The 18,519-nt window shown below is 52.3% G+C and overlaps 1 protein-coding gene across 2 annotated transcripts in view; it reads left to right on the top strand.

Moving 5' to 3' along the window:
- Positions 1 to 18,269, top strand: part of GALNT16 (polypeptide N-acetylgalactosaminyltransferase 16) — a 97,034-nt gene extending 78,765 nt beyond the window's left edge. Inside the window, exons 10-15 of one of the 2 annotated variants that reach the window (XM_059056766.2) lie at positions 3,467 to 3,593; positions 5,119 to 5,211; positions 6,599 to 6,682; positions 11,799 to 11,940; positions 12,622 to 12,744; positions 16,105 to 18,269. In XM_059056766.2, coding sequence (XP_058912749.1) covers positions 3,467 to 3,593; positions 5,119 to 5,211; positions 6,599 to 6,682; positions 11,799 to 11,940; positions 12,622 to 12,744; positions 16,105 to 16,242 — 707 coding nt within the window. In that variant the 3' untranslated portion in view covers positions 16,243 to 18,269. The remainder of the gene's footprint in view (positions 1 to 3,466; positions 3,594 to 5,118; positions 5,212 to 6,598; positions 6,683 to 11,798; positions 11,941 to 12,621; positions 12,745 to 16,104) is intronic. The other variant, XM_067028268.1, reaches the window with a different exon arrangement.
- Positions 18,270 to 18,519: the final 250 nt, after the last annotated feature.

Here is an 18,519-nt window from a genome sequence, read left to right as displayed (position 1 = left end):
CCACCCCCAGGTCTGAAAGACAGGGAGGGAGTGCTCCCCGACAGTAGCTGTGGTCCGGGGGCGCCTGCAGCCAGTCCACTGTGCCAGGTGGAAGGTGTCAGGGGATAAACACCTGCCCTCACTCTCCCCCGACCTCCTGGCTGAACTTCCTGAACACAGGAAGGAAGCCCAGGGGTGCAGCCCACACAGGCAGCCTCCCAGATGAGGAGCGTGGTGGAGGAGGGTGGCGATCGATCCCAGGGATCCAGAAGTGGGGCAGGGTTTGTGGGGGCAGATACCTTGAGGCTTGTGAAACACAAAGGCCTGTCCTTGCTCTGGCAGTGGACCCAGTGAACCCAGTCAGTCCTTTGCAGAGCCCTTTCCCACTGCTTCCTTTTTCATCCTGACCAGGTTTTTTGCAAAGTAAATAGGGCTGGTGGTATCTCACCCATCTGACAGATGGGGCAAACTGAGGTAGACGCCCCCTTCCAGATCTCAGCGGGGAAACTCCGCGTCTGACAGGTGTAGGTAGTGCCTTTACAGGAGCCACTTAAGCATTGTGAGCTGTGATCCAAGTCAGAGTCTGTGTTCCTGGGAGGCAAGGACCAGGTCTTTCTTCCCTCTCTGACTGGGGCAGTGGGACAAATGGGCGGTGGAGCTCCAACTCAGGACCAGCCAGAGTGGAAACAGGCATGGGATTTTCTCCCCTTTGTAACTTAGACTTGGAAACCGTTTCCAGGCAAGCATTCAGAGGAGTAAATTCTGGGAACTGGGGTGCAGTGACCCTTCCATTCTGACCTCCTTTTATGTACTTTGGGCCTAAGTGACCTCTATTGTGTTCTCCATCTCAGCCTGAAGGGAGCTTTGGCAAATTCAGTTTCCTGTAAAGATTCAGAGGGCTGGGAAACTAATGGTCTCTGAGGCATCCAGAGACCTTTTTCTTTTTACCTTCCTTCTTTTTTTTAAGGCTGGGGCCTGATGGAGAAACAAGTGAATGGTCAAATAGCTAACTTCAAACTCTGCCTGAGGCCAGGGCTCAGTGATTGGGGAATTGAAAGGTGAACCACACAGTGGTTCTAGGGAGGGTTTTGTTTCTTCGAAAAAAATTCAAAGAAATTCCTAGGCTAGCTGTGGTGCTCAGACGTTCAGCTGCTGGGACCAGTTTTGAGCCAGGAGACTCTCGTCACTGATGGGTTTGGGCTTTTCAGAACTTCATTTGTGGAAGGAAGGGAGATGCCCAAACCGAGACTCGTTCCTGTTTCCCCTGAGAGAGCCAAACGCCAGAATCCAGAAGCCTCCTTGAGTGAGGGTGGCAAACGTGAAAACCTTGGGATTCTCATTAGGGATCCTTTTAAAAGGTAGTCAGATCACGTAACTCAGCTGCTCAAGACCCTGCAAGGACTCCCGCATCACTCACAGCAAAACCCGAAGTCCGTACACTATCCGCCCTTCCCCCGCAAGCACACACCGCCAGCTCCACCCTCAGCTCCTGCCCTCCCCGCACCTCACTCCACTCCTGCCTACGGTGCTCTCACCTCCAGCCCTGTGCCCTTGCTTGCCTCTCTGCCCGGAACGCTCATCGCTAAGAGTCACGTGCCTCTCCCTCACCTCCTTCAGGCCTCGCCTCAAGTGTCCCCCCACCCCGTTCCTCGAGAACATCCCTAATCAGCCTCATTAAAACTGCAGCCTCACCCCCAACTCTACTCACCTGCTTCAGTCTCCTACCTGCTCCGCAGATGAAGTATTCTACTCATTTTCTTGTCTACTTGTATTTTGGTTTCTTCTTTTACTGAGTTCCTGTCTCCCCCGACTAGAGTGTAAGGGATTCTACAGCGGCGTCTGACAGATCATGATCTGGTTCAAACAGTGGGACTTGCTGGACAAAGTGTGAACTTTACACTGCAGTTCTGCACCCGAGCGTGGAGGTGACCTTGGAGAGGTTATTTAACATCTTTGAGCTTCACAGTCCTTATTAAAAACATGGGGATCAGGGCTTCCCTGGTGGCGCAGTGGTTGAGAGTCCGCCTGCCGATGCAGGGGACGCGGGTTCGCGCCCCGGTCCGGGAAGATCCCACATGCCCCGGAGCGGCAAAAAAAAAAAAAAAAAAAACACATGGGGATCATAACACCAATGTCACATGGTAGCTGTGAGAATTAGGCATCAGCCATAAAGAGCACGGAGTGAGTGCTCAGTAAATGGATGATGGTTACCGCTTTTGTTGTTGCCATTGCTGGTTTTTTTTTTTTTTTTTTTGGCTGCGCCAGGCAGCTTGTGGGATCTTAGTTCCCTGACCAGGGATCGAACCTACCCGCACCCTTGGCAGTGAAAGCACAGCATCCTAGCCAGCGGACCACCAGGGAATTCCCTGTCGTTGCCATTGTTGGTAAAAATGACAATAAGTAATAGTAATGTGGACAACATGGACTGTGTGGGATGAAATGACCCAACTAGCATAACAAAGTTAATCTGGAAGAAATGGTACCAGAATGCAGATCTTCCGTCCCCAGTTCTAAATCTCAGTTGCCGAACCAGCTGCAGGGCTCTGACCAGGAGAAGGGACAGGGGCCTGGCAGTTTGCAGGCAGACCCAGGGAAGCCCATCAACGTAGCCAGCCCTGGGGGCAGGTCCAGATAAGCCTAACGTCCAGTCGTGGACCACATTGGGAAGTCACCTGGTGCAGATAGTCCGGCCACCTCCTCTCCCCACTCTGCTACTTCCTGGGAGGTCCCTGAGCAGTCGCTCCAGGTGAGCGCCCCCAGACCTGGCCAGGGACCACCAGTGTCCTTACAGCCAGCTGGGGACTAGCAAGAGGAACCAAGGCTGGAACTCATGAAAAAAAAATGGCCTTTCCGTGTGTTTGTTTGTTTGTTTTTAATTAAAAACAAAAAAAACAAGGGCTTATGGATTTTCTGGGACAGGAGGGAGGTGTTTTAATGTCAAAGGGTGTCCAACTTCCGGGTTAACATGAAAGAAAATAGAAAATCAGAAGAGGTTCGGCCAGCTGCCGAGGTGGGTCCTTGCCGGAAGTGAGGATCGTTGAGTGGAAAACAGAGTAGGGCGGCTTGAGGCAGGATGGCCACGGCTCGCCTCTCCCAGCACTACTAGGGACCACAGTCATCTGTGAAAGCTCGCTCAGCGTCACACCACCACCAGAAGGAAGTATGTCTCAGTAGGGCCACTGGTGGCTGTAAATGGAGACCACCGGGGCCATGAGGGAGGTCTGGGCCAGCCAGAAAGATGCCAGCGGGTATGTGTGTGTGGAGGGTATGTGTGTGGGGGATGGGTGCATGCACACGCATGGAGGGAGCAGTCAGGAACACGTGCAAGGAGTGGGTGCACCCCGTGTAAACAGGCCCAGGAGCTCTGACACCAGCATGTGCCTCCAAGGAGACACCGAAGGCAAGGGAAGCCAGCTCCTTCCCGCCTTCACTCCGTGGGGACTTGCCAAGTGGCTCCTCCCCCTCCTGATGGCTGCCGTCTCTGCAGAGCTCTCCTTCCGGGTGTGGATGTGCGGTGGGAGCTTGGAGATCGTGCCCTGCAGCCGGGTGGGCCACGTCTTCAGGAAACGGCACCCCTACAACTTTCCTGAGGGCAACGCCCTCACCTACATCAGGTAGGTGACGGTGCAAAGAGCACCGCGCTGAGAGCCAGGACACCTAGACCCCAGCCCTGTCAGTTACCCGAGGGACTGTGGGTAGCTACCCCACCTTTCTGGGCCTCGGTTTCCCCATTTGCCCCCCATTCTGGGATCCCGGTACTTTCGGGCTGGAAGGATGAAGCCGGGAGTGTCTCCACCAGGCCTCTCTTGTTTTGACTGTCTTTGTCCATGAGGGTCTTGGAAAACCAGCCAAATGACCAACCGGAAGCTGGCCTCCACTCACTGGGTCCCAAGTACTGGTCATAGACGCCATGTCCTGACCCTGACTTGGTCAGCGTCTGCCCTCCGTGTCCCCAGTCACAGCGTGCACTTCATCTTCAGGGGCGGTGGGCAGGGTCCTAGAAGACCACCCCCATCACCCGCCCCCCTGATGCTGGTGGCCAGGGGAGGGCGGGAGGAGCGTCATGAACACTCCCCTCCCAAGGATGAGTCTCCATCTTCCCAGGCTCCCTTGTCGCCAGTGGTGGCTCCCCAGGTCTAGCTCATCAAGTGGCCTGTCTTTTTGGTTTGCTTACCCTTATCCCATTTTAATTGCTTTTGTACTTGTAAAAGTGATACAGGTTTATTGTAAAAATTCAAACTATATCATATATATTATATATCTGTACATATAGTATATTATATATTATAATTTTTACTCTTCATATCACATAGACAGAAAAAAGGGAAAGTCCCTTTCACCCAGTCTTACTCCTATCCACTTGTCTCCCCAAAAGTAACTACTGCTAATAGATTTCTAGCCTATCATTTCAGGTCTTTTAATTTATTTTCTTTTTTTTTTTTAAATTTATTTTCATAAATATATATATATATATATATATATATATATATAGTTTCTGTATAGACATGCATGCGTTTGTGGGGTTTTTTTTTTTACATTTTTTTAACTTTTTATTTTATATTGGAGTGTAGTTGATTAACAACGTTGTGTTAGTTTCAGGTGTACAGCAAAGTGATTCAGTTACGCATATACATGTATCTATTCTTTTTGTGTTTTTTATATAAATGGGGTCACACTGCGTGATTTTTCTGCAGCGTGCTTTTCTGCCACTCCACACTAAATTGTAGACATCACTTCAGCGTCAGTAGGTACTAACCTTGGTGTTCTCTTTTGAGGCTGCCTAGTACTCCATCATGTGGATGTAGTTCATTATTCTCCTATTGATGGGCATTTAGGCTGTCACAAATGTTTCATGACACAAATATTCTTGTGCATGTCCCCTTTGCCCACGTGCTGGTATTTTGGTAGAACAGATTCCTCAAAGTGGAGTATCGAAGACTAGCCATACCCACAGAGTTGATGGGTGCTGACAGATTGTCCTCCAAAAAGACTGTTCTCACTGATACCACCCCAATCAGTATTCTTTCGCGTGCACTCCTGAGAGCCTCCGCACCCTGTACTGCACAGAGCTGATCTTGATCCCACCCTAACTCTGTCACCGCCCTGCTGACCTTATTTTGCTCCTTCCTACCCTTTTAGGAATACCAAGCGCACTGCAGAGGTGTGGATGGATGAATACAAGCAGTATTACTACGAGGCCCGGCCCTCGGCCATAGGGAAGGCCTTCGGCAGGTGGGCCCCTCTCCCAGCCCCCCTTGGCCTCCCTCCACAACCTTAGCAAAATACAAAATTGCGTGTACACCAGGGAAGCGCTCAGGGTCTCCTTAGCAACTGAGCTGCCCCAGGCTGCTGGGCTCTTCCGGGCCTGTAGGGTATACGACGCAGAGACAAGGTTCTGGTCCTTGAGGACGATGCAGCCTCATAGGGAGAAATAACCAGGGAGGGCTCGCTTATGAGAGCACTGCTGGTCCACAAGCTGCCTGCAGGACAGACATCTGTGGAAGTGCTTAAGGACGGCTCTCTGTAGAAAACACTTGGGGTTTGGGCTCCACCCCTTGCTGTTCAAAATCTGACGGTGATCTGTTAGCTTATTTTTCTGCCCTGGACTGTTATGACTACAGTCTAGTTAAGCATTTTCAAAATGTGGATTAGTTGTGAAATCAATTTAGAGAGTCGTGACCAGTAATTTTTTTTAAATGATAGAGAACTGGAATATTACAGATTAGTACAGAACAGAAAATAACAGTTGATTGCAGTTATGGATGGATATTGTTTTGTGAAAACTCTTATTTTGGTTGTATGTTTGTAGCCATATATGCCCATGGGTATACTTGGTCACAATGTATTTATTTCTTACTTAATGTTGTGGTCAGATACGTTTGAAAACATTATTAGCGATCATCAATGTATCTCCCTCTATTTGTTTGTATCTATCCCTTAAAAAGAAAAGTTTAAAAAAAAAGAAGTTGTGTCACTATTTCTATAAGTGGGGAAGTAGCATCTGCTGAGGACCTACCCTGTGCTAGGCACTTATGTCCCCTTTATTCATTTGATTCTCACAAAAACCATTGGAGGTAGATGGTTGTGTCCCCACTTTGCGGAGAACAAACAGGCTCAGAGAGGCGGTGAGGGTCATCTGTCAGTGGCCATTATGGTCAGTGGAGCTGAGGAAGGTGTCCATGGACACATCAGCTGGTTTTTATTTGCCAACTTTTTGGAAAGATGTTTAAAGCGTGGTTTTCTTGTTGGTAGACACTTTCTGCTCAACTGGAATGCAGGAAAGGAAAACTTCTAGTTCCTTAAGGCTCTGCTCTCTCTGTGAAAATAAGGACCAGATAGTGGTATCCTCACCTGAGGTCTCAAGGAGTAAGAAGTCGAGATTAAAGCCTGGCCCCCGTGGGCTGGGCAGATCCTGAAAGGTGAGCAGGAATTTGAGAGAAATAAGGCGTGGCCAGGAACCCTGGGACGAGCTTGCAGGTCAGAGAATGACTTAAGGCAGGGACCAAGGCTGGAAGGCAGCCTTGGACAGCTCCTGGCCCTAGCTCCCTGGGGTAGGCGGAGAGAGGGGGCCGGCCTCCCGGGCCTTCTCACGCCCGCTGAGCATTGCCTTCTCCTCCAGCGTGGCCACACGGATCGAGCAGAGGAGGAAGATGCACTGCAAGTCCTTCCGCTGGTACCTGGACAACGTCTACCCAGAGCTCACGTGAGTGCAGCCCCCAGCTCGTGCATCTGGCCTGGATGGGGGCCCGCAGCTTGGGGACCCTTCACCCTGATCTCTCCCCAGCCCAGGCAATCTGGCTCTTTCTAGCTGTCGGTGTTTGTTGTCATGTGAAGGGTCTGGAGGAACCAGGAGGAGGTTACCAGGAGTTAAAAGTGAGGTGTGGTAGGAATCAAAGCTTAACAGACTGGGCCTTAGAGCTAGAAATGGGCATTGTCCCCTTAGGACAACAGTGCGTTATGTAGCAAAGGTTGCAGAAACACTCATTTCCTTTGACTCTCTTCTCTTCCTTCTGGGAGTTTATCCTAAGGAAATAAAGCAACCAAAGCAAAAAACCTGTTGACAAATAAATGTCCACTGTAGGCTTCTCTGCTGTGAAAAAATCGAGAAGAAACTAATGATAGGGGCTGGGTTTAATGAATCCTGATGCGTCGATCTAAACAAATATGTGTCAACTAATGTTATAATCATAAACTGTGAAAAAACATGGGGAAATGTTTGCTCCAGCAAATGAGGAAGCAGCATGCAAATGGTGTATATGTGTGGGCTACAGGACAGTGGGCAGTAGCTGTAATGACAGGGGTGGGGAGGGCAGAGCTGATTCTGTTTTTCCTCATTTAAAAATCCTTCTCAGCATCCTGGCTACAAAATTCCTCACTTCCTCCAGGTCTTGACTCAGCTGTCCCCGCTGCGTGAGGCTCCCCCGAACTTTGCGTTGGCCGACTGCACCTTCCCCAGCATTCCCTGCTTATTTTCCTCTGTCACCCTTATTGTCATTCAGCATATATGTGGCCAGTTAACTTTATTGTCATCTCCCCACACTTGACAGGAAGCTTCGTGAGGGTAGAGGTGTTTATCTGTTTTGTTCACTGCCTTATCTCCAGCCCCTAGAACAGTGCCTGTCACGAAATGGGCACTCGATAAATATTTTTAACTGAGTAAATTGCAGAGTCAATAAGCGTCAGTAATAACTTTGGAATTAGCATTCTCTCTTCTAGAAATGTCACCTCGGGGAACGGGTTATTCCACTGCTGTCTCCCAAGGATGCTATCATGGCTTTCCAGAACACTCCATCTCTCAGAGCCTGCAGATCCTCCAAGGAAGCAAATCTTTGTCCTTCAAGGGCAGATTTGATTTTTGGAAAACAGCCGTAGTTAAGTTGTAGCCAAGCCCAGTGAGTAAGCTGGTTGATTAACCCAGATAATACAGTCCTGGGTCCCAAATACAGGGTGACAAGACTGAAACAAGTAACAAGGATAAACTGACTCTGCAAGCAATGTTCAAGGAACTCCAAAACAGTCTGAGTAGAGGCAGCATCCTTGGAAAAAGTAGGCAGCCTGGATAACCCCAGCCCCCCAGATGACGGCTGTGCATGGAAAAACATTAATTTACAAACTTGTAATGAATGAACAGCTTCCTCAAGTGGCCACTTTTAAGGGGACGGTTTCATTCAGACATGTCATTTCTGAGGGAGAAAAGCATAGTCTTTCTTTATGTTCTGTCAGAGTTCATGCTATCCGGTTGGAGTCATGGACTCCAGGCCTCGGACAGGAGCTGGGGGGCTGGGGCAAGCGTTGGGAGGATCGGGGATATGCCTCTCCTCCCCACACCCCAGTCCCCACGCAGTGTCCCGTGCCATCCCCTGAGGACCAAGAGAAAGAGGTAGTTTATAACTACCGTAAGTCTGGGTCTATCACAAAGGCAGGAGAGTGGATGAAACCAGCCGTGTGATATGAGGAGCATGTCATCTTCCGTTTGTTTTGTCACTGTGTGGACGTTTAAAAATGGTTTTTTGTTGTTAAGGTAGAAATTGCAGCTCATTCCCATCCAGTTTACTCATCCTCCGTCTGTTCCTTCCTGTTCTGCCTCAGTTTTCAGGGCGAGGGGCCCGGAGTGGATCAGGTTGTTAATTAGAAAGGAGATCTATAGGCCCAAATGATACCATGTTCCCCCAAACAGGATCCTAATAGTTGGGCCACACTTGCAGATGGTCAGTGGAGAAACTTAGGAGGCTGAACGGAGAGGCCTTTGCTTTCCTAGGCCTGCCTGCAGTACTGCCACCGTGCTGCCACTTTTCCAGATCAGAGTTCTGTGGCTAGCCTCAGCAATTGCTAATGTATTACTTTTATAAGGATGTTCAGGAACAGTTGTGCAGGCTGTGCATTGCACAAGCACACCATATTTGAAGGGTGCTGGTCACGCAGTATTGTACATTTATTACTACAATTCCTGGCAAATGACAGTAAAAGTCTTCTAACAAAAGACTTTTTTGTCTTTTTTTCATAATGTAGAAAATCATCTATGTTATGATGATTTTCTAACAGATGGAAGTAAAGTGTCTCAAGAAAGGGATGCCTATTGCTGTTTCTACAAAGGCATCATAAGGGCTAATGGCAGCCCAGCTTCGAGGTGGTCCACAGAGAGGAAAGCAGATGCAGACTTAAGAGGGCTGCCAACAAATAGGACAGCTTAGCCTGGCTCTGCCAGAGAGAAGAGGAAGGGTGGTGATGGCCATCCCAGCTGCTGCAGGGCTGCTACCACTCAGACACCTCAGGAGCTGCATCTGGTCTTGAGATTGCTGCCCAAGCCCCGGGTTTCCTCCATAAGCATCAGTGGGCAGGCCTTTGTTGTCAGTGACATTGCCACACTTGGACGGTACACACCTCACCTCTGAAAACTGATCCTCTTGCACATCTTCCTAAGCAACAGTGGGTAGGGAGGGGAAGAGAAGAGAAGGGTCTCGAACCACCTTGGCTTCTCAAAGAGGCTCCCGCAGGACCTTGTCTCTGTATGTGGGGGAAGTATAACACGTTGCCCCTGGATGAAGCAGAGGGGATGGAGCTTTTGCATCCCAACAGCCTTGCACCTAGCAGGTGGCAAACTTAAATCCTACAGTGATCAGACAGGTAATGTCAATAAGTCAAGTGGGTGGGGATGACAGTAAGGAGTGGAGGGGACTGTGGCAAACTGAAATGCACAAGCTCCACCCATAAGGGGGCAGCTGCTGCTCATGACAGTGTGTTAGTGCCGTGCTGGAATGCAAGTTCGGTGTGGCAGCCTGAGCTTCCTGTGTTTTCCAAAGAAGCTGGATTTTTGGTGTGATGAATTGGGAGATTGGGATTGACATATATACACTAATATGTATAAAATGGATAACTAATAAGACCCTGCTGTATAAAAAAATAAATAAAATTCTAAAATTAAAAAAAATTCTTAAGTTCAAAAAAAAAAAACAAAAAAAAGAAGCTGGATTTTTCTGTGTAAACTTGAAATCTTAAAATACTGGCAACTAATTAAAAGCACCAATAATCACACTGTGCGGGTCAGAAAAAACCTGTCCAGGGCCAGATTCAGCTTAGGGGCCAACAGTTTGCAGCCTCTGTTCTAGAACTGCACAACCTCTTACAAGGGGGTGTGGGGTTCTGAAGGGGCACTGCTACCAGTAGTGTGGAGGGAAAGTGAAGAGGTCTCCTTGAGGCTCTGTGAGAGCGGGTAGGTTCTGGGAATCCGGGGGCTTCCAAGCAGCCCTGAGGAAGGAAGACCTGGTTTGGTCGAGGTCCTGCAGGATGTCCACATGAGACAAGAGAGTTCCGGAAATGTTCTGATCCATGCCCCCCCGCCCAAGTTCTCTTCCTGACAGAGGTAACAGAGGCAGATAGGATTAGCATGTGGTCAAACTCTAAGCCCTCCTGGTTCCCCATCACGCCCTGTGGGTCCGTAAGCCAAGTGCGTGTATAACCTTCTAAACCCAGGAATACCAGCCCACGTCAGCTGGGGCCAGCATCCCCCTTCGGTTTATTACCCACAGAGTAAGACAATGTGTTATATATCTGTGTGTGTGTTTAAGCATATTTTTTCTGTGCATGTAAAATGTTTTAATAATACACTATTTTGAAACATGCCTGTTTTACTTAACTGTATGTTTTGAACACTTTCCCACATTACCAGAGTTATTTTTAATGGCTAAAGGTTTTTTCCATCCTACGGATGAATCAGAATTTACTTAGCCCATCCCCTATCGTTGGATATCTAGGAATTTCCAATGTTTTCAGTATAAGCAGTCACTCTGAATGAATATCTTTTTTTTTTTTTTTTTTTTTTTTCTTTTTAAGGGGCGCGAGGGCCGCTAGCGACCGCGGACCTCCCGGACCAACCCCCGCGCCGAGGGTGGCGGAGGACCCGGACGCCGACGCCCCTCCGGCCCCGCACGGTCTCTCCCCCGCCCCCCGGGAGAGGGGCCGGCGACGGGGCCGTCCCTGCGACGCACCCCACCCCGTCCTCTCGCGGCGCGCCGAGGACGGAGTGAATGAATATCTTTTAAACTAAATCTCTGCACACATCTTTAATTATTGTCCTAGGATACTAAGTTACTGGAAATGGGACAAAGGTGTGCACATTTTTAAGGCCTTTGATACGTAATACCACACTGCCCTCCAGAAAAGATAGGCCAGTATATGTTCTCACCCAAGCTATTGCCAACACTAGGTCGTGATATTTTAAAAATATATATGTATACGTGTGTATATATACATAGATAAACACACATACACTTAAATATATAAATGTATTATTTTATGTATGTAAATAAATTATATAAACACACACACACATATATATACACATATGGTAAACAAACACTGGTACCTCTCTAATATGTATTTCTTTAATCGTTGGTGAGATTGAATACATTTTCATATTTGTGTATTTTACATTTGCCTCTTCAAAATGACCCCTTCCCTGTCATTTCGAGATTGTTTATTGAGCCCACATCTGGGCCTCAGCCTCTCCCCAGCCTGTCCACTTTCTGGACTGGGGAGCCCTGGTTTCTGGCGTGAACCCTCTCAGGCCTGGCCTCCGGGGCAGTCCCTGGGGCTCCTGGAGCTGCCCAGAACCCAGCAGGGCAAGGCCCAGTCTCCCCGGAGGCACCCCTGCTCCCTCCCCATCCCCTGCTCACCTCCCCCTGCTGCCAGGCCTGCTCCCCGGCTCCCCTCCCCACGGACACCTGGGTGCCCCGCGAGCTGGCAGGGTGCTGCCCTCTGGGTAAGTGTGGGTAAGCCCAGGGAGGGCAGAGGACAAGCCTGACCGCTGCCTTTTCTCTCAGCGTCCCCGTGAAGGAAGTGCTCCCCGGCATCATTAAGCAGGGGGCTCATTGCTTAGAATCCCAGGGCCAGGACACGGCTGGTAACTTCCTGCTCAGCATGGGGACCTGCAGAGGGTCTGCCAAGAGCCCGCCGGCAGCCCAGGTAGGTGGCTTAGGGCCCCCAGCTCAGGACCGGGCACGGGTGGGGGCCCCCCTGGCCGCTCTCATCTTCCCCCCGCCTACACCTTCCACAGACCCACTCTCCCGAGGACCCTGCCAGCTGTACCCCCCCCACTCTGCTCCGTGGTTCTGCTCCCACCATACTCGGTCGCCTTTGTAGCCTGTCGCACAGTCGCCCTATGGGCACCACCTGCTTTCTCCTTGCAGAGGGACAAATGCTGCCCAAACAGAGCCCAGCTCTCTCCTGGGATGCAGCTGTGGTCCGTCTGTACATACAGGGCATCCAGGACTCCTGTGTACACACGTGCACAACGTGAGTGTTGATGCACCATATCGAACTAGAGCAGGTCGTGGAGACCCCCGGTGTGGACTGGCTCCCTGGCTGCCCTGCTCCCATGTCCTGTCTTTCTCCCCATCCCCTGAGCATCCCTTCATACATCCTCTGGCCACAGCTCCAGCTAAGCTCCCCCGCCCCAATATTTTATTATGAAAAATTCCAAACAGAGCAAAGTTGAAAGAATTGTACAGTGATTACCCATACGCCCATCCCTAGTATTTGTGGAAATTTTACCAAAGTACACAGTGTATTTGCTCTATCTACCCATCTATCCATCCATCCATTGCTGTACTTTTGGACTTGGCCTTTCTGCTCCCTGTCTTGCAGGCGTGGCTATTCAGTGACCATCTCATCCAGCAGCAGGGGAGGTGCCTGGCTGCCACTTCCACCTCCATCTCCCCCGGGTCCCTGGTCGTATTGCAGGCGTGCAACCCGAGAGAAGGCAGGCAGGTAAGCCTTCTCGCCCCTGGGCACGGGATGGCGGCAGCCCCGGGGAACACAGTGCGGGTTTGACATACAGACTCAAATAAGCCTTCCAGAGTTAGGCCTGAGAGGGTTCAAACCAGACACCGGGGCTCCCCAGTCCAAAAAGAGGACAGAGTGAGGATTTGGGGGACCTAAGCCAGTATCCAGGTCAAGTCTATTGTTTTCCTCATGAGGAAGTACGGTAAATAGTTGTTCAATGTCCATCCTGCATCTTGTGGCTCCATGCGGGCAGGGACTATTTATCTTGTCCACACTGTATCCCTAGCCCCTGACAACCAGCACAGCCAAAATAAATGTGAGCTTTTACTGAGAACCTGTGCTAGGGGTTTTACACAGGTCATCTCATTCTAATTCTCCCAGCAACCCAGCAAAGTGGGCCCTAGTACTAACCCCATTTTAGAGGTGAGAAAACTGAGGTTCACTGAATTTAAGAAACGTATCAGATCACACAGTTGGGAAGGGGTGGAACTGAGGTTCACACCCAGGTCAGCATGACTCCTAAGCCCACAGTCTTGCCCCAGCACATAGTAGGTGCTCAGTAAGTATTTCCTGACTGCTGGCTGATTGGGGAAACTGAGATCCAGCCACAGTGTTTTCCAGGCTGGCACGCCGGCCTCACGTGAGCACTGCCTTTTCCATTTGCCAAATGCTCTCACCTGCCCTATTTTCATTAATCCTGGGAGACAGGTCAGGCCTGCCTGTTGAGGAAGAAACGGATGCTCAGGGCACACAGCAGCCAGTGACAGTCAGCCCCACTCCATTCCTGGCTGGGAGGGCTGCCCCTCTGCCCGGGAATGGACACAAAGGCCAGAGTTCTGGTCCAGTCCTTCCTCTGCCCACACCTTCTTGGTAGCTCCCACTGGGCCTGACCCTGGCCAGCCTGCAGGGCAGTGCAAGGGGCAGAAGAGTGCCTGGCGTTCCGATTCAGCCACCGGGTTTTCCTCCCACCCCTTTTCTGTTGCCGGGGTCGGCTCTTTCTTTAGGGATGACTGGCAGTTTGCTGTTTTATTCTGGAAAAGCAGCCGGATCCTTCCTGTCTCTTCAGCCTCCGTGTGTGTGTGTGGGGGGGGGGTGGGCCTGTGGGACACATCTGAAGCACTTCCGGGTTGGGACGCTGCAGCTTGTCCTGCCTGCCCCTCTGCCTGCCCTCTGCCCCTGCCCTGCAGTTAGGTGGGTCCCCAGGCTCCCCTTCACCTGGAGTACCGGCCTCTCTGAGGGTCAGGCCTTGAGCCCACTCCCAACCCCATCCTTGCTGAGGCCAAAGTCAGGGAAGTGGCTCCCAGGGCAGCCACCACTCAAATACTTCCCTGGAGCTGAAGCATCCATTTTCCCCTTCACACTGACCCCAGGGCTCCTAGGAATCTCCTTTGGCCCCATTCCTTCTGCCTCTGCAAATCCTGCAGGGGCCCCACCGCTGAGCCCTCTCTTCCAGGAAGACAGGCTGAGCAGCTCTCCCACTGACAGTGCCTTCTCAAATCTAGGCCTCCCTTCCTGGTCCCCCTTTGGCCCCGTTTCTGAGGCCACCTGGGTCTCAGTTGTGGGAGAGATACCTGTGCATAGAGCTGCTGGGATGGTGTCAGCAGGTCCTAGCTCCGTCACCCCCCCTCACCTCTCTGAGCCTCAGTCTCCTCACTTATAAAATGAGGGGCTCCCTCCCTGTCTGCCTTATAAGGAATCTCCAAGAACTGAGACTGTGGGGATGGAAGAGCGCTGTGAGGGGATATTGTTTCCCTGGCCAGGCCAGAAAATAATGGCCAGGAGAGTCGGGGAGACCCCGAGACCGTGCCTGATGGCACCGGTAGGAAGTGAGAATCCCATGATTTGCAGAGCACTTCCTCACGACTGGGTGATTCGTTCATTCACCCATGCATTCATTCTTCATAAAACAAAACTGCACCTTGTGTCAAGGAAGGTGCAGATCACATTGGCCATAAGGATGAAAGAAGGGTGTGGCCCAGCAATGCCCAGCTTGGGGAGTGTGTGGCCAACCCATCCCAGGAGGTCAGAGACTGGAAGAGCATAAGCCAGTAGGATGCTGCGAGTTCCAGAGGGACCAAAGGCCCTATCCTGCCCACTGCCCGGGACCTTTAAGCCAGGAAGCCCTCTCTGCTGGGACCACATGGGCCAGAGGGACCGGTTCTCAGCCCCGCATTCCTAAGGGGAATCTGGGCTCTGCAGCACGCCCCCTCGCTGCCTTCCGCCCTGTTCGCACCTCCCAGTTGGTTCCCTTCTCTGGCCACCCCACGTTCCCCTGCTGCCCCAGCCCTGGCCCTGCAGCTGGTGCTGTTCATCTCCCTTCTCCCAGTTGCTCCAGTGAGAACAGGGCCCCTCCCCCTCAGAGCCCTGCGGCTCCAGCATTCCCCACTTCTTCGGAGGACAGAGGACGAGGTAGATAGAGGAAGAGGGGCTCTGGATGCAAGGGAGGGAAATAGGAGATAAACCAAAAATAGACCTGTCTCTCTGTACTCTTCCCTGAGCCTCGAAACCTGGGTCTCAGCCTCTCGTCCCTTCTCCAAACCACACTCCATCCTCCATCCAGCCACTTCCAAAATGGGCTACGGGAACAACTCTTGTCCCCCTTGTCAAGCTTGGGGCAGGGGAGGCACCAGGAGGTGAAGGCACTGCCTCAGGAGCCCCTTCATGACTCTGATAGGAGGACTCAAGTGCCCTCGCTATCCGATCACTCTTCATCTCCGCAGGGCTGGTGACTAGTTCCCATTAAAGGGTGTAGGTAACCGGCTGCACAGCTACAGGCAGAAGCTTAGAGCTGCAGGAAGAAGAGATCTTGTTTGAAGGAGTAAAAGATTCACCTAGTCCAGGACTCAAACTCAAGGGCCTCCAGAGTGCAAGTGGAGAAGCCCTAGAGGAGAAAAGTCGGGCCCAGGTGGGACTCTGGTGAACAGGATAGGCTGACTAGCAGAGAGCAGGTCTTCAGCCACAACCAACTGATGCCACCAAAGAAACCAGGCCCATGTCTAAAGGGAAGTTGGAAATGCAGGTTTTTCTGCGAAGACTTAGCCAAATTTTAAATAAGCACGTGCAGGCCAGACAACATACATCTCTGGGCTAGACTCAGCCCATGGGCCTCTGACCTAGACAGTGACTTCTTCATATGCCAGCCTACAGAAGCCAGAGCGTTCGGGAGGAACGGGCTTCAGGCTTGCATGTGGGGTGTGGGCACCTCTTCTGTAAGGGACACACAGACCATTTAAATGGGGGTGTGTCCTAGGGCCACTTACATACCCGTGGTAATGAAGGGATGAACATTATGATTATTATTAATCATTGTTTTCTCTTTTCCCTCCTTTCCCACCTCTCCCACAGAGATGGAGGAGAAAAGCCTCTTTCATCCAGCATTCAGTCAGCGGCCTCTGCCTGGAGGCCAAGACCACCCAGCTGGTGACCAGCAAGTGCCAGGCCGACGTCCCAGCCCAGCAGTGGCAGCTGTTGCCGCACACATGACCGTAGCCTGGGGCCTCCTGTACCTTTTGCATGAGACTTTGGGACGGGAAGGGGGTTAGGGTGGGGGAGTGTAAAGCGGGCCGTTTCCATCTCCTCACATTTCTGCCGGAATCATCAGCAAACACCACTGCCACGACACACGATTCTCCAAAGCTTGTACGGGGAGGACGTAGGGGTGATGCCCTGCTGCCCTGGCCGCCATCCCAGCCTTGCCTGGGGAGAGGAGCAGGTCAGGATGCTGGACTGCTACTGGGCAGAGACTGGGCAGGAGCCCTGGCCCTTTGTTACCTCCCTTCACCCTCCCGACGTCTGGACAGTGGTTGGGGGCCTCCCCTTGTTGGGTGGGGAGAACAAGGACAGCCCACACGGGTCCCGCTGGGCCAGGGGTCTGCCTGTGGGATCGGGCACGAGAGGAGAATGTGGGCAGTGTGGATGCAGGGCAGGCTGAAGGCGGAGGAAGGGGCAGCCTGCGGGCAGGTGGAGAACAGCAGGAGGTGAGCAGCTCAGTGGCCTGTCCCAGGCAGGTGCTGGGTTGGGGGCGGGAGGGATAGGATCCAGGGCAAAGGATGGGTGATCTGCAGAAAGACCAGGACAGAAGAACAGCAAAGCACTGAAAAGAGCGGGTCTCTCCCCCGGGACCTAATTTCCTCCCACACGTACCAGCCCCAGGGCCGGTGCCTCCAGTCCTGTGCTCTGGTTCCCACGCCTCAGCAAGGGGCTGATGGGGGATCTCCAGGGGCAGCCTCAGGACACAGTTTCTTAAACAGATCCCACTTCTTTGTGGACACGTGTCAGGACAAGACCTCTCCCTTGGGCCTTAAAGACCAGCGGGGGCCCTGGCCTCCTGCCCGGTCGCACCATGTGGACCCTGTAAGGACAGACACCACTGAACAGCCCCATCCTCCCTCCTAGTTTTTGACTCCTGCCTTCTCAAAAGCCCTTGCCTCTGTAAATACAGCGTTACAGGGTCGGGGGCAGGGCGGTAAGAACGGGACCTCCATCCTGGAGCATCCCTAGGTCATGGGGGCTAAGCCATCCAGGCTGGTACTAGTCCTCACCCCTCCCCACTGCAGGAGGGAGGCCCTTGGGGCTCGGCTGCTGCAGTGGCCTGGAGGCTGGCTGGAGGCCCCAGTTCCTTCTCACAACCACTGGGAGTCTCTCCCCTCCCCCAGGACCTGGTCTTGGAACCACTTCTGCTGTTTCCTACGTTCCTCTTCCCCCCCCCCCCCCCCCCCGCCCCACTGGCTCAGGCAGTGTGACCTTAGGGAAAAGACTGGTGGTACCAGCAACCCTGGTGGGTCTCCCACCCAAAACAAATCAGCCTGGAACCCCTAGGGAGTTCATGGATTCCAGAAGGCCTAGGAATGGTCCCCCAGATATTGCATTGTGTGCATATATGCATTTTCCTGGGGGCAGGGTCCATGGATTTCCGCAGCTCTTAACAGAGGTCCCTGATCACCAACTGGTCTGAATTTCTGCTCTGGATTGGAGCTGCCATGCCCCTCCCCCTTCCTGCTGTGCCTCAACTGCTGTGGTCCTAATCCCTCCATGCAGCCCCTGGGGCTGTGGTCCCCACACCCACCCTGGAGGGCTCTCAGTGGTTTCCTCTCACCTCCTGGCTCTCGCTGGCGTGCTCTCAGCAGTGCTCTGTGCCCTAGCCTGAACCTCTGCGCTCCCCAGCAGGGAGCCCTTGGCCCCCAGGGCAACACTTCTCCCATCCTCTGTGTGATGTTTCATCCACCGCCATCTCCCTTGTGTGTTTCCACCCCAGTGGGTAGCGTGGACCTCTGGGGACAGGGAACGTGGGCATCTCTCAATGAATGTAAGAGGACTGCTGCTCAGAGAGCCTTTGAGAGGGCCCCCTCCTTTCCTGTGATCAAACCAGGCTCAGCACTTGTCAGCTGTCCTTTGGGACTCAGCCCTATTCTGTTTTGCTTTTCCTCTTCCTGACCAAAGCATGTGCCACTCGCTGTCCCTGAGGACCTCGTCTTTATGAAAAACTGGAATAAAGCCACTTCTCACATGCACACGTGCACCAGCGCCTTCCTTTCTGACTCCAGAGCCCAGGCCTTCAGTGCCACCCTCCCTCTAGTCTGGAAAAGTGAAACTGAGCACGATCAGCTCTCACCCCTCCTGCACCTGGGAGCCTGCTCCTCGGCCCACGTGCCCCCCATACGACCCCAGGCACTCCTGGATGACAGGCTGGCTGCTCTGGGGGGGGGGGGGAGCCATCAGGTGGGGCAGGCTGGGACCAGAGCCCAGGCTCCCAGGCACCAG

This window comes from Kogia breviceps, chromosome 3 (genome assembly GCF_026419965.1).
Source record: "Kogia breviceps isolate mKogBre1 chromosome 3, mKogBre1 haplotype 1, whole genome shotgun sequence".
Lineage (NCBI taxonomy): Eukaryota > Metazoa > Chordata > Mammalia > Artiodactyla > Physeteridae > Kogia > Kogia breviceps.
The sequence above is the reverse complement of the archived record's forward strand: the minus strand, read 5'-3'. Positions and strand labels throughout refer to the sequence as shown.